Source organism: Lathyrus oleraceus, chromosome 2 (assembly GCF_024323335.1).
Source record: "Lathyrus oleraceus cultivar Zhongwan6 chromosome 2, CAAS_Psat_ZW6_1.0, whole genome shotgun sequence".
NCBI lineage: Eukaryota > Viridiplantae > Streptophyta > Magnoliopsida > Fabales > Fabaceae > Lathyrus > Lathyrus oleraceus.
In genome coordinates, this window is record NC_066580.1 from 77,895,440 (window position 1) to 77,909,734 (window position 14,295).

At 34.3% G+C, this 14,295-nt stretch overlaps 1 protein-coding gene across 1 annotated transcript; it reads right to left on the reverse strand.

Moving 5' to 3' along the window:
• Positions 1 to 694: 694 nt before the first annotated feature.
• Positions 695 to 3,414, reverse strand: LOC127118216 (proline transporter 1). The gene is made up of 7 exons (XM_051048374.1): positions 3,153 to 3,414; positions 2,843 to 3,067; positions 2,003 to 2,097; positions 1,731 to 1,920; positions 1,471 to 1,595; positions 1,182 to 1,397; positions 695 to 1,099 (listed from the first exon to the last, which is right to left on the reverse strand). Exons 2-7 carry the CDS (start codon positions 2,988 to 2,990, stop codon positions 722 to 724), a joined length of 1,152 nt encoding a protein of 383 aa, XP_050904331.1. The 5' UTR covers positions 2,991 to 3,067; positions 3,153 to 3,414; the 3' UTR covers positions 695 to 721.
• Positions 3,415 to 14,295: the final 10,881 nt, after the last annotated feature.

Genomic DNA, 14,295 nt, shown 5'->3' on the forward strand with positions numbered 1-14,295 from the left:
TTTCTATAAATGCTTCTTCCTTGTCCTTCAAACTCTTAGACTATATTTGAATTGATCGAATATAATGAAGTGGAGTGTAAGGAAACATGGTGAAATCGAGTGGGAAGAAATGGAGTGGAACGAGCGAAATGGATCATAAATTTGATTCCATTGTTTGCATCATATTCCATTTCGCACAATCTAATATTTGTAAATCTAAACAATAAAATCTCATTATTTACAAAAAACATCTTTTACCACCCATCCGAACATATACCTTAATCTTATGGTCTTCTGAAAGATTTGAAACTTGAAAGTATATGTTTGAGAGCATCTAGTAATAAATGATGTTCTAAACATGTGTAATTTGATTAATCAAATTCAAAGAATCGTGTCACTTATATAAAATGAAGTATATAACAAAGGTTTGTTAACAAAGGATATCCTAAACATGTGTAATTTGACTAATCAAATTCAAAGAAGTGTTATATAAAATGAAGTATACAACAAAGGTAAATATTCAAAGCGAAATAATTTTGTCGAAATTATTAGTTCAGAAACCTTACACGATGGTGTATTTCCTAATTTGTGACGAGTCTTATATTAAGTTGAGCAAGGTGTGTTTAACAAAATATGCATGCGAATATTCTGATGTTAAAAGCAACCCATTTTTGTAATGAAAGCATACTTGAAGCACGACTCAACATCACTAGAATAGCTGAAAGAATATCAAATTTATTAATCACAAATCAGCGAAAACATGATAAGTTTTTGAGTCTAGAGCAATAAGCCGCAGTGCTGCAATAGTTGCTGCAACAGACATGACAGCAAAAAACGAAATGTTGAGCCAATGCCATAGCTTTTGAGTAGATTTTAGTTTGTTCTTATTTGCCATTAGGTACATATGGTGTGCAAGGATAAATGTAAGAGGAAATGTGCTTATAGCTCCTGTGAGGCTCATGAAATCTCCAAGGAATGGTAAAAGTGCTGATACAAATGTGTTCAAAGCCATGTAGCCACCTCTAACCAAAACTCGAAATGACAAATTCTTAAAAGCCAGAGCACTCCCTTTGATTCCATGTTTGGTATCCAAATACTCATACATTGGACTTGCAAATATCTATCAGAAGCATAAGAGAGACCATTAAGACAGTGCAAAACAATGTTTTAAAGCAACAAAGTATTAGATGAGAAGTCATTACATGCAATGCAATGACTGATTGAAAAAAGGCTGCAATGTTGGCCAAAGCCTTCACCCATATTGGACCATTGACACTATTCAACAAATAGGTTTCTGTTGAAGATCCATAAGCCCAGTAACCTGCAAATGTAACCAAATATAACGGCAGAATTCCAATGGTAAACTGAAAGTATAGGGCTTTCATCATGTTCTTGACAACCGGTTGTCTGATCGTCGCCTATTATTCAAAAATAGAAATGTTACGAGTTCACAAAAATATCCAGGAAGAAGTAATATGAGTTTTCATGTACCTGTATCTCAGGAAGCATTCCTGTGTTATATGCGAACACAAGATTCGCAGACGCTCCAATTGTTGTAAATATTTTACTTGTTGATGTCCCCGGAATACTATAATCTCGAGCTGGTGATTTTATTCCTAACAATAAAATATTGGTCAGTACGCAGATTCACATTGAATTTCCAAGCATAGTGAAAAGCAATTGTTGTCAATGATTAAGTACAATTTCTAAAACCATGAACATGAATAATAGAAAGCGCAATAAGACATTACCATCTTTTAGTGACAGTACAAGCGCTATGACAATGTATATGAGGCTTAAGACCGTCGAAAATCCGAGCCAAATTCCAAGAGCGGAAAGATGAGGAATACAAATGGCAAACATTGCACACACAAGTCCAGCTATGGCAATAAAATGTGGAAGCTTCATCTGATCATCATCCCTAAATAGGACATAAACAGCCTGCACCAGAAATTTAAACACGATTCAGAAAAATTCTCAGAGCAGAAAGACTTGTTTGATTATACTATTATGTCGGTGTTACCTTCAAAGCTGAACCCGCCAAAATGATGTAGCCAGTATTTATCATGAAAAGATTGACATACTGTAGAGTCCATGTGAGGGAATATATTTTTTTACCTACAATGATAATGGAACAAACATAAGCAACTATACTATGTTATGCTTATTTACACAACAAAATGAGACGGCAAGCACGGATTTTGGTCTGATATGCATCAGAAATCTTGATCCTGCAAAAAATTACTATTAAATATTGCTGATACAGTAATACTTGCAGGTGAGAAGACATGAAAAACATGAGAAAATTAACATTTTGGTCCTCAAATTGTCTCAGTCGGACAATTTAAGCCCTCAATTTCAGAAATAGCAATTTAGTCCTTTAAACTAAAGAAAAACTTCAGTCCATTTAGTACCTCAACAAAAATATGTCCTTAAGAAACATCCATCAAAATCAATGAAACACTGCACACTTCGTAGCATTAACACTTGTGATCAAAGGTGAGTCTGGTATCTAACACGAGTCCTATATCCTATACATGTGAACGAACCGTGATTACTTCAACCAATTTATTTTCTCAAATTATCACCAATGTCAGAGTCATGTCACCGTGTCGTGTCAGTGCTTCATAACCTACATATCAGCTTGAATAGTCCCATGCAACGACATCAAGACAAACACATAACCTTTAAATTTGCAGTGCTAAATTTCGCCCAAACATACCATAAATTGTCTAACACTTAAAAATTTCAAGAACCAATATACACAATAAAAATCTGGATATCACGAGTTTAATGACGAATTAAGAAAAGAATCAATTGTTGATTTAGTATTAGTATTATCTAGTTAAGGAACATAACATACCATATATAAATCCAGCAAGATCACGGTATCGAATATGTCTTGTTCCACCAAATTCATGAAGCATAGCAATAAGAGCATTTGCATAAAGAGATACTGCAGTAGCAAGAATCAAGCCAACAACACCACCAATCCAACCCAAAGGAACCATAATGGTTCCTGAATATCCAAGCACATAAGCGCTGTTAACTCCTGTCGTCAGCACAAACCCCACTTGAAACCATGAATCTACAAACAATAACAATTATGATTAGAAACAACTAATTTGGAATTACCCAATAATCAAGAAATGAAAATCGGAGAAAGAAGTAACCAGTGCTGATTTGATGAGCAGTGTTTGGGATTTGAACATCGGCATCAACATCAGGCAGCAGCGTGACGCTATGCTGCTCCTCTTCATCAACAGAAACGTTCTTAACCGCCAGCGTGAATCTCGCTACACTCTCTTGTGAGAAAAATGGTTAGATCAAAATCGAAAATGGTGTAAGAAAATGGACTAGTAGTAGTGAAGAGCCATAGTTTATAAGTAGTTGTCTCTTTTTGTTGATTGAAGGAAGCTATTGATGGTTTGTTTTGAACCTAGTTGTTATTGGGTTGGGTCCCACAACTTTTTCGGTTCTTAATGGTAGAGCCCACCGAGGTTTCTAATTCCTATTTTGTATATGATGTTTTCTTGCTTTATGTGTATATATATATATAGTTAGTAAAATAATACAAACTCTGGACCCTTTAATTTTCGAATTACATGACTGAGAAAGGCTATTCCAATCCATTTTAATGACTTAAATATGGTGGGTGACATATTATATGCATGACTTCATGATTTAAAAATTTACTAAGTTGCACCTCACAAAAACAATTGTGTGACAACATTGCATTCCTATATAATATAAACATATATATATATATATATATATATATATATATATATATATATATATATATATATATATATATATATATATATATTATATATATATATATATATATATATATATATATATATATATATATATATAAAGATACAAAGAGTAATATTTTTTATCAAGTAATTTAATGGTTGATTTTTTTTAAAAGAGAACAAGTAGGATGTTGTAGTATTTGATATCTCTAAGCTGATTTAATGAGAAAAAAAAAGTATTTTGTTTAAATTGTAAATAATATTAAAAAATATAAAAATATGAAATAATTTATAAATATTTTGATAGAAATTTGACTTATACCAGTATTGAGTGTTATTTTTTTTATGTAAAGTTCCTCTCTCTCTATATAAATAAATTTATAAATGTTTTTGTCAAGTCCATTCCACTTGACTCAAGATATAAAGTCAGTTTACACGGAAAATTATGTATATTCTTTGATCTTCACTTTTTATTATATTCATCATAAATTTTGAACTGACTTTGGGGATTTGAGTGTTAACCTTGCATGTTCATCTCACGCTGCCGTATCAGAGATCAACATCACTCGTTTAAGATCTCCAGTTCACCAACTACATCCAATTCTGGTTCCAAGACGAAAAAAGTGGCGCCGTCTGTGGGAATCAATTTCTGATTCATGTGTTTTCCACGATTCCACGTTCGCTCTTCAATTCTTTAGTGTGTAACCTTCGAGAATCACCGACTCAAGAGTGTTCAGAATCGAATGCAAAGATCATTCATGTAAGATTTAATCAATCATCGTTTCAACTACGGTTCATTGAATTTCTGGATCTTTGATTCTTGCGAGAACTCCACCAAGTAAAATAGCGAAGGATCCTAGATCCAAATCTGGATCTATGTTAGAATTACTAAATAATGGAGGTAATTTCCTTCAAGATCATACAAAAGATTCCTGATCAACATTATGATCTCGCATTACCTCAATTATCCGTTGCTAGTGCGAAACCTACCATTGCAACTTCGAAGATAAGGCGAGTTCATAACTACCACATGCACAAACTTGTTACCGGAGCATCTTTTCCAAGTAACTAAGAATCTCTAAACTCGACGAAGCTAGTATTACGGCCAACACTACCTATTGTGACAAAGTAAAATATATTTCCAACGTGAAATTGTCCGTGGTTGAAGCAGTGGTCACCGTGGATAACACTACACACCACCATGACACTAAGTGTTGAACATTTTGACTATACTACACCTTCTCCTTAACAATTAGATCTGGAGTGCAGTTACTTTCAGCGGCGACTTCCTGGTAAAATTTCTCTTATTGTTGAGCAATACGTCAAGAAACAAAAGATGTTCGGGCGTGAATACGTTCGAAGAACGAGAACATCAAAGCAAACCCAGTTGGCGGCCTCCCGACGATCATAGTAGTTTCCACCGGCATATGAGCCCATACGAGATAACTCATTGGCAACGTTCTCTGAGCCTCAATTCTCGGTCCGATGTGGCCAAACTACTAGATCTCCATGGACGGGCCTGAGCCTCAACGAAGCCGACCACCCCGTGGTGCCCGTCGACTACGGAGTTCCAGAGGCATCTGAAGTGGAGCATCACTCTATCAGACATACAAAAGATAAGGTCGACTACACTGACGCCCCAACCAACTGAAGAAAATATGATAGAGAAGAAGAGACTATACGTTTACCTTTGCTTTTGTTAGCTATATACTTTGTAAAGATGTTACATGGTTTTGATAGTTGATATCCTAATTGTTAAATGTTGCAAACACAATGAATATTGTGTGTTCTGTGCATGATGGCGTGAGTCATCCTTTTAAGACAAGCCTCACATTCAAGGAGCACTCTTCTTAATATAGCAGGCGCACCCCCCTCGGATCTCGCCAATACAAAGGCATTAGGTGGTGGAGCTCAGAGACGTCCTCCTCGATACGAGTCATACCTCGAGGGAAGAGATGAGGATATTACCCTTGTCGAGGAACGGTCCTCTGTGACGCGAATCATAACATAAAGACGCGACTACGCCTTGTCGGGTTGAGACCCCACCATGGAAAAAAACACACAATGAATCAGTGAATTCTAACTAAACAAATAAATACACTGATTTAGTAAATGCTAAATATAACAAACAAATACACATTGAATTAGTGGACACTAATTACAACAAATAAACTAGTAACCGAATATGGTAGAAATCATCATTTAATGCGGTAAACTGCAAATCACAAAAGACCATTGTCAGGCAAGTTCAAAGAGCACATTAAGTACTTCCACATGATGAGGCATCTATTTTATTTCTGAAGGCAAGCCACAAGGGTTCTCACACCTAAAGCAGCCAACACTTTGCTGCTCTAAAGGTGCCGACTTACAACGCCTTGGTGAACACCAGCGATGCACGTGAAGCAAACAAACTTTATTGCTGGGATGACCAACAAACCCTAATGCTATAACAACTCTTAAACAACTAGAAGTACAACAAAACAACAATATAATGAAGCAAACTACATGACTAAAATTCATATAAAGCTATAACTTAATGATGTAAACATATACTATATAAATAATTTTGTTACATTCAAGGCACAATGACCTATAAAATGTTATAGTTACAAGGAAAAAAACAATATAAAGAAAAATAAGAACAATCAAGCTACAACACCCAGAGCTGAATTACCCAACGTCCCCTATGGAGTCGCCTCAGAAGTAACTTGGAAGGGGTTCCATTCTTCAACAGGAACAAAAGCAGTGGGGTAGAACCTCCTCTCTTGGTCCACGACCTGATCTAAACCCCGAACTCGCCCTGTATAGTCTGTTGGAGGGATTCATAGAACTTCTCCCGCATACTGGCAACCTTACCTTCAAGAGCCTTTAAAGCCATGACATGAGCCACGACCTCCCATCTAATAGCTTTGCAATCCTCCTATGCACTACATTTCATCTTAGTAACAACGTTAAAGGCCTCTTGAAGTCGCTTCTTCTCCACCTCAAGAGCAGTCTTCAGCTCAGTGATCTTAGTAACAACATTAGAGGTCGCTTCTTCTCCGTCAAAAAAATTGTTGTGACGTGCATATGACGCCTCTATTCAAAATTCAAAAAATAAAAAAATTTGAGTGATAAAATTTGATCGGTATAATGTATTTGACTGACATTTATAAGGTTGTATCATAGTTTCCACGTTGGTAATAGCCACATGTATTTCAAGTCGCAACTCCAATGGTAAAAAAAAATAGTGACGTGATTTTAATGACGTAATAGGCTCACTTTATAATGCTAGTAAAGCTCTATCATAGTAGGTGTAACCACATTAAATTCACGTTGCAATTAGAACACTTCTCGACAAGTGTACCGATAGTGTCGCAGTAATAAAAAGATATCGAATCTACAGGGACTGCTATTTAACAAAACAATATTTGTGCAAGTTGTAGAAAGTAACAATTGGGGGGATTTTTAGGTTTGAATGCGAAAAATAAAAGTTGTTCTGAGAAAATGCGAAAGTAGTTCGGTTATGTATAGAATCCCTTATTGATGTTTGATGTATTACATGAATGAGAAAGTCGTTATATTCCCACGACGAATTAATAAAACCATTATACCTAATCCCTTGGTGTCAAGCTTACTAATTCCTACTAGATATCTCATATCCCTATTCAACCAGCGTAAGTAAAATTAGGAAATGCAATAGAACGTTAACTCAAATGCCACAACTAGAGGTATCCTATCTGTCGGGTTTAGGCCCCTTCCTATATAGAGAAAGTCCCAAATATGATTAACCCATTTGTCTCACTTATTTAAGTGGAGAGGATCAATTTAGGATTGAGAGAGATAGAGAAAAAATAAGGACTCAAAAGAGAGAAAAGAGGAGAGAAACTCATTCCCATTTTTTTTGCAATGAGTCTCACTAAATCAACAATCCCCAATTCGTTAATCGTCAGATCAAACTGAAATTTAGAGGACAAGTTTGTAACACATATATCTAAATTTTGACCATTCAAAATTTGAAAAAATGTATGAGGTGAGAGTTATTTGTGTCGCACTAAAGCTGCAGATTTGGAATTTTTTTCAACTTTTTGATTCTTATTTGTAAGCTAGTTTGATTTGTGATTTTGCGGTTGTTAGCACTAGTTTGTTAATAAATTTAAGACTCTCTTGTATGTAGCGGTGAATTCATGACCATCAAGTTATGGATAAGCTTAACATCAATAAAACCAGAGTCACCACCACACTTTTATTGCTTCCAAAGGAAAAGGGAAAAGTACGAACAAAACCCAAAGATAAGAAGTTTTCAAATCAAAACTAATAAAATGCCAATGATTACAGGTAAGGGGGTTGGTTACACAGAGGGAAGGTGTTAGCATCCAAAGTGTCCTAGGTACTCCTAGGGAGCCCTTTTTTATGTGTGCGTATGTTTTTGATATAAATGATGTTTAAGAAGATATAGAGTGTGAGGATGAGAAAAGAATTCATTGATTATATTTTTGTGTTTGACAAGATCTTCGGTCTTGTGCCTACGTACCAACATAAAAATGAGGGATCAAAACCTCGTAGTTCGTGGTAAAAATTTCAAAGAAGCTGGTGAATTGCTTTTAACAAAAGTTTAATAAGAAAAGGGCACAAAAGGCCAAAAAATTTTGAATGGAGTTGTTTGTTCTTTTTGTCTTTAGAAATTTAATTCAATATGGTTAAGTTTATTTACAAATTTGATTTAAGAAGAAAAAAAGTTTGAAGTTCTGTGGCATAAGGCCAAAGTTTTAATCATTAAACCATGTTTAAGTTTGAAATCACAAGTAAAGAAAGGTTTTTGAAAAGAGGGAGAGATTTTAAAATTTAAGAAGTGGGAGGAGATGAAGAGGCTATCATAAGCATAAATTAAAAGTTAAGAGTTGAAAAGATCTGATCAATGGGATGCAATCCAACATACAAGAATGTCATATAGAAACCCATTTTCCTTTGGACTTTAATCAAGCAGTAATCAATAAGCAATGAGAAATATCTAGATGTCATAAAGATCAAGGCACCAAATGAAGATAGCCACATCCAAACAAGCACTCCAATAGCTAACAGTCTTCATTGTCTTCCAATGTATCAGATAAAGTATTCTTTGATCAACTCAGAATAAAACATCAGACATAGACAATAGGAACAAAATAACAATTGAGCACAAAGATAGAGTAGCAGATGAAATCAAGGGCCCTCATAGTCTTGCATCAGATGAAGGCAATGATAAAAAATAGCTCAGTCTCAAAATGTTGGCATTGGCCAAGTCCTTTAGCACAAGGGGAGTTGCCTAATCCTAAGTCCAAAAGTTCAGATCAAGCCCAACAGTCTACCAAATGTTTTTTAGGGTTTTTCTTATTATTAAATGTTTTAAGGTCCTAAGACCACAAATAAAACCAAAAGCAAGCAAACAATATATACAATCACAAGATATGACTCAAATGAGTAAAGTGAAAATGACTTGAAACATAAACAAGTTATATGAAAGGTAAATAGAAATGGATGATAAATGACTCAAATTTAAATTACATAAAGTAAAGGACTTTAAATTAAAGCAATATTAACAAGAGTTAGTCAAATTTTAGTGGTGAGTTTTAATTGATTACGTCATTATTTGGAGAACATTCAACCATTCATTCACAAGTATGAATCCTTAAACCAAGACATCTTCCATGAGAAGGGCTCCAACTTGGATAATTCAACAAGTATGCCACTAGCTCCCATGAAAGGAAAAAAGGTCAAGTCTCCATATAATGTCATGAATAATGGGAGACTTACAATCTCACATACTAGAATGCTATGGCTTGAGGGTCAAATTTAGCTCTATGTTAAGCAATCGTAATTGGACTTATGTAGAAGTCACAACTATCTGAGGATGAGCAATAAAATAGAGGTGTTAATGCATGTTAGAGCTTTGGTACAAAGAACCAAACTCCTAAAACATACCACACACTAAAAGAAAATGGGAAGGACCTATCTCAGTCATACTTGTATTGATTCATCTGACACAAGGTCATTGATGAATCAATTAGCCTTTAGACATTAGAGATTTCATTGGTCAAATGAGGGAATGAGGAAGAATAGGGATGAAGATGAAGAGGGAGAGGGAGATAGAAACACAAATTGATTATGAGAGGAATTTCATCTGATCAAAACCATCATTCATTTTGGGAGATGAAATGAATATTTCATAAATCCCCTAAATCCAATGGTTTTGATCAAACAAAAGTCAAATCTATCATGACCAAGGCCCAAACAGAAAGTCAAACATCATAAGACTATAAAGATGGCTCAACAATATTTTTAAACATTTAATCAATTAAAAATCAATTTAAAAATCAATTAAAATACATTTTAACTTGGACAAAACCTCAAATCCCTTCAAAACACCAAATAAATGGCCAAGGGATTTATCCTAGGTCAAACAAGGTGAAAGGACCTTAGACAAAAAATTTCACAATTTTTAGAAAGTCAGAAGTATTTTTAAACAATTAAAAATATGTACAAAAACATTTAATTCATGAAAAATACCAAAATTAATCCAAAAAATAATTTTAATTCAGAATATGGAAGAGAAAAACATTTATTTAATTTTGGTGAAAGTCCCATGTTTTTTGGATTAAAAATGGATTTATTATGAATTAAATGAAATACGAGCAATTAAAAGAAAATTAGAAATTATGAAAAATCAGGGCCCATCAGATCTCCTTCACTAATTGAGGTGGCTGATCTGATGGCCACGCGTGTGGTGTCCACCAAACACACTATTCAAACACGTTGCAAACATGGTTATGCAAACTAAAGGCTAGGATTAAAACGTTTTGAGTGGATCAAAAGGTTGAGAGAGTGCCAACGCACCACCAAAGCTAAGGCTCCGGTCATCTTCTCCGGTGGACCTCACCGGACTGGTCCACCATTAACCTTCACTAAAATAAAAAGTACATATACTAATTTGAAGAGAAAAATGCCAGGAGTTTAAATCTGCCTTCAAAATTCTCCAATTCTCGTTGTATTGAAAGATACGTGGAATTGAAAATTGAGGAGTATGAACTGAGTTGCTTCGATTTGACCTCAAAGCAACTCAATCTTGTTGCCTATGTTGGTAGGACTTCAGACAACCAAATATCAAGAAAAATGATAGAGAATTGAGGGAGAGTCAAAGAAGAGAAAAATATTAAAATTCACCTTTAGTTTTCTTCAATTGAGCTTGATCTTCCTTTCAATTTGGCTTGGCTTGCTTCTATCTACTTGCAGGAGATGATATTGATGATTAAAAGGCTTGGACTCTTGGAGTTTTAATTCCAAAACAGAATGAGAATTGAAACTCGATTTCTAAAGAAATCTTCAAGATTATCCTTTCAATGGGGTTTGGGGAAGAAGCAGGCCGAAGCTTGGGCAAGAAGGTCCTCATTCTAAGCTCAAGGGAGCTGTATTTATAGCCATGTTCATTGTTTTCCACACACTTTTAAACTTTGGCCAAAAATAGTAATGTGATGTGTATGCTTGCATGGGCGTGTGACAGGCCCATGAAATGATGTAAATAGGTCCAAATTACTTTTCAAATGATGCTCAACTTTAACAAGGGACCATGAAATGTTGAAATGAAAATTGATCACAAATATATCCAAATGGGGCCATGCATTACACCCATGCGCAAGTCCTTCAATCGTGGTCCAAATGAGGCGATCTTGGACTTTTTGGAAAGGTGACATCAAGGGAAATAACTTTCATGTTGAACACTTTTCTATTTGAAACTTGTATCATGATGAATTTTGAGATGGAAGTTGGAGAAATCAAACATAATTGAAAATTTTCTAAGTACAAAGTCAAATGACCACTTCTTCCATCTTGAATAACTTTTGCTATGAGCTTCAAATGGAAAAAGTTACTTCATAAATGTTGTATCTCTTTCATCCCTATTAAATTTAGTCACAAATTTGACCTCATTTGAATTTGACATTTGGGAGTTATGCATTTTAGAAGTTGAGGGAAATTGCTTGTTCAATGATGATGACCCAAAATGACCTATAATGTTTCCTCTTGGAAAATGCCTTTGCAAGTTGATTTTGACATTTAACAAAGAAAAAAAGTTGGATAATACATCTTGAAATTGATCATGAAACTTGGATGACCTTCATCACATAAAAATTGAACAAGTTATGGTCCTTGGAAGTTGACCTTCTAACTAGGGCACAAACAAAATGACCTATAATCTTTCACCATAAAAAATGAATTTCCAAGCAAAACTAGATCTTGATGCCAACATGAAAGTTGTTTGTAATGTCATAAAGAGTAACTTTGCTCTTAGAGTAATTTTCATATGACAAAAAGGGTAGGATATAGGTTCTAGGGAACCCCAATTTTGACAAGTTGACTTTCTCTGGTCAACCACCTTGAACCTACTTGCAAACTTGAAGTTATCTTGATCCACAAACATACATTTTCTACCTATAACTATGTAGCCTTCATCGCATCTGAGATATGTAGGAGCAAGACCCGCAATCTTGTTAGACACACCTAAATAAAAAACTTTTTTGGACCCCTTTATTTTTTCTCTTTGAATTTTTAATAACTCGAGAAAGTAAACACTCGAAAGCTAACACTTATGAACAAAACTAACTAAATAGTTCATGTTGAGTACAACAAATGTGAGAGGTGTTAATACCTTCCCCTCACATAATAGACTCCCGAATCCGATTTGGTTGCGACGACCATATCTTTTTCATCTTTCAAGGGTTTTATCGATATTTTCTCTTTCCCTTTTTGGAAATAAATAAAATTTGGTTGCGACTTTGTTAGTCACTCGTGAGCGTGTGATGAGCTTGCAATGTCGAGTTTTTCGAGATGTGACAAATACAAGCAAGTGAGTGATCACCATGTGTCTCTATGTTGATGATTTAGTGTTTACAAAAAACAAATAAGGTTACATTACTGAGTTCAAAGGTGATTTAATGAAGGATTTTGAGTTGAACGACCTTGGTCTTATGACATATTTCCTCAGCATTGAGTTTCACAAGTCCGAAAAGGGATTGTTTATGTGTCAAAAGAGGTATGCTTGAGATATTGAAAAGTTTGAAATGGAGCATTGAAATGTGGCAATTACCCATGCAGAGCCAAGATTGCATCTGTCAAAGAATGAAGACGAGCAATATATTAATCCAACGTAGTACAAGAGGCTGATTAGATTATTGCGGTACTTATGCAAAATGAGACCGGACTTGGCACTTAGTGTGGGCATAGTGAGCAGATTTATGGGGAAACGAAAGGTATCACACTTTACAACAATCAAGAAAATTCAGAGATACATAAAAAGGTTCAATTGAGTACGAAATTAAATTTTCCATAACGAATAAAGGTAGAAGTTGCAAATTTATTTATACCAACTCAAACTAGTGTGGAGATAAAGCTGACAGATAATCCAATGTTGGATACATCTTTATGTATGGAGAAACACCAATCTCTTGGTGTTATAATAAGGAACCAATTGTGGCGCTCTATGTGTGTGCGTTAAGCTTTATGGTTAATGAATTTAATGAAGAAGTTGTGCAACAAAGAGAATAAAGTTGTGACTTTAATGATATAGAATGTTTCCGCTATAAACCTTGCTAAGAGTCCCATGGCATATGGGAGAAGCAAGCATATAGAGATCAAATTTAACTATTTGTGAGAGCTTGTGAGTGAAGGAAAATTAAAACTAGGGATTGCAAAAGTGAAGATCAAGTGGCCGATTAGCTAGCCAAAGGAGTAACAGTTGAAGTGTTCAAGAGGTTTAAAAAACACATGAGTATGAAAGACTTGGATGACTTGAATTAAGGTAGTGTGTTATGAAAAAGTGATAATTGAAGTTGTTGTAACCAATTACAATATGAGTGTAACTGGTTACCATCCATTTAGAAGCATTCATAATCAAACAAAAGAATCTTGTAATAGATTACAACTTTGTTGTAACCGGCTACCACCCTCCAGTTTTCTGTATTTTGAAGTCAATATCGTTCTGTAATCGGTTGTAACTTTGGTGTAATCGATTACATGTTTTTTTTATTTATTTTAGTTGGTTAGTTACATTGATGTGTATTGTTGTATATACCCCATATTAGGTGATAAATATTGATGATCTTTTTTCACCTTACTTCTCTCTAAATTTCTCACTCTTTATTATTCATTTTTTCACCATTTCATCTTGTGATTGGGTTTTCTCAAACAATTGACTCGTCAATGTCACATCTTAATTAATTTGAAAACCGATTAAAATGAAAGAGTGAAAAAAAATATTGAAATTGTTAAGTAAAAAAACATAAATTTTAAATTTCTAAATTGGAGATTAAAATATTAAAGTTTTAAAAATAGGAGAATTAAAATAAGTTTATATTATAAATGGATCCCAAGTATGATATAAAAAAATGAAAGTTATAAAACAGAAAATTGAAGTGTAAATACCACATCATTAAAAAAATTAATCAATTTTAATAAAATATTAAAACGAAGGAAATGCTAACTAATTAATTATAATAAAAGATTAAAACTAACGAAATTTTGTAAGATATACAAACCATCTATGTAT

Bases quoted from the DNA above. Each gene is read 5' to 3' on its own strand.
- LOC127118216 (XM_051048374.1), bottom strand. From the start codon at position 2,990: ATGGTTCCTTTGGGTTGGATTGGTGGTGTTGTTGGCTTGATTCTTGCT. The intron at 1,596-1,730 runs GTAATGTCTTAT...TTTTATTGTTAG, and splicing joins TGTACTGTCACTAAAAGATG to GAATAAAATCACCAGCTCGA. The intron at 1,100-1,181 runs GTAATGACTTCT...TGCTTCTGATAG, and splicing joins AATCAGTCATTGCATTGCAT to ATATTTGCAAGTCCAATGTA.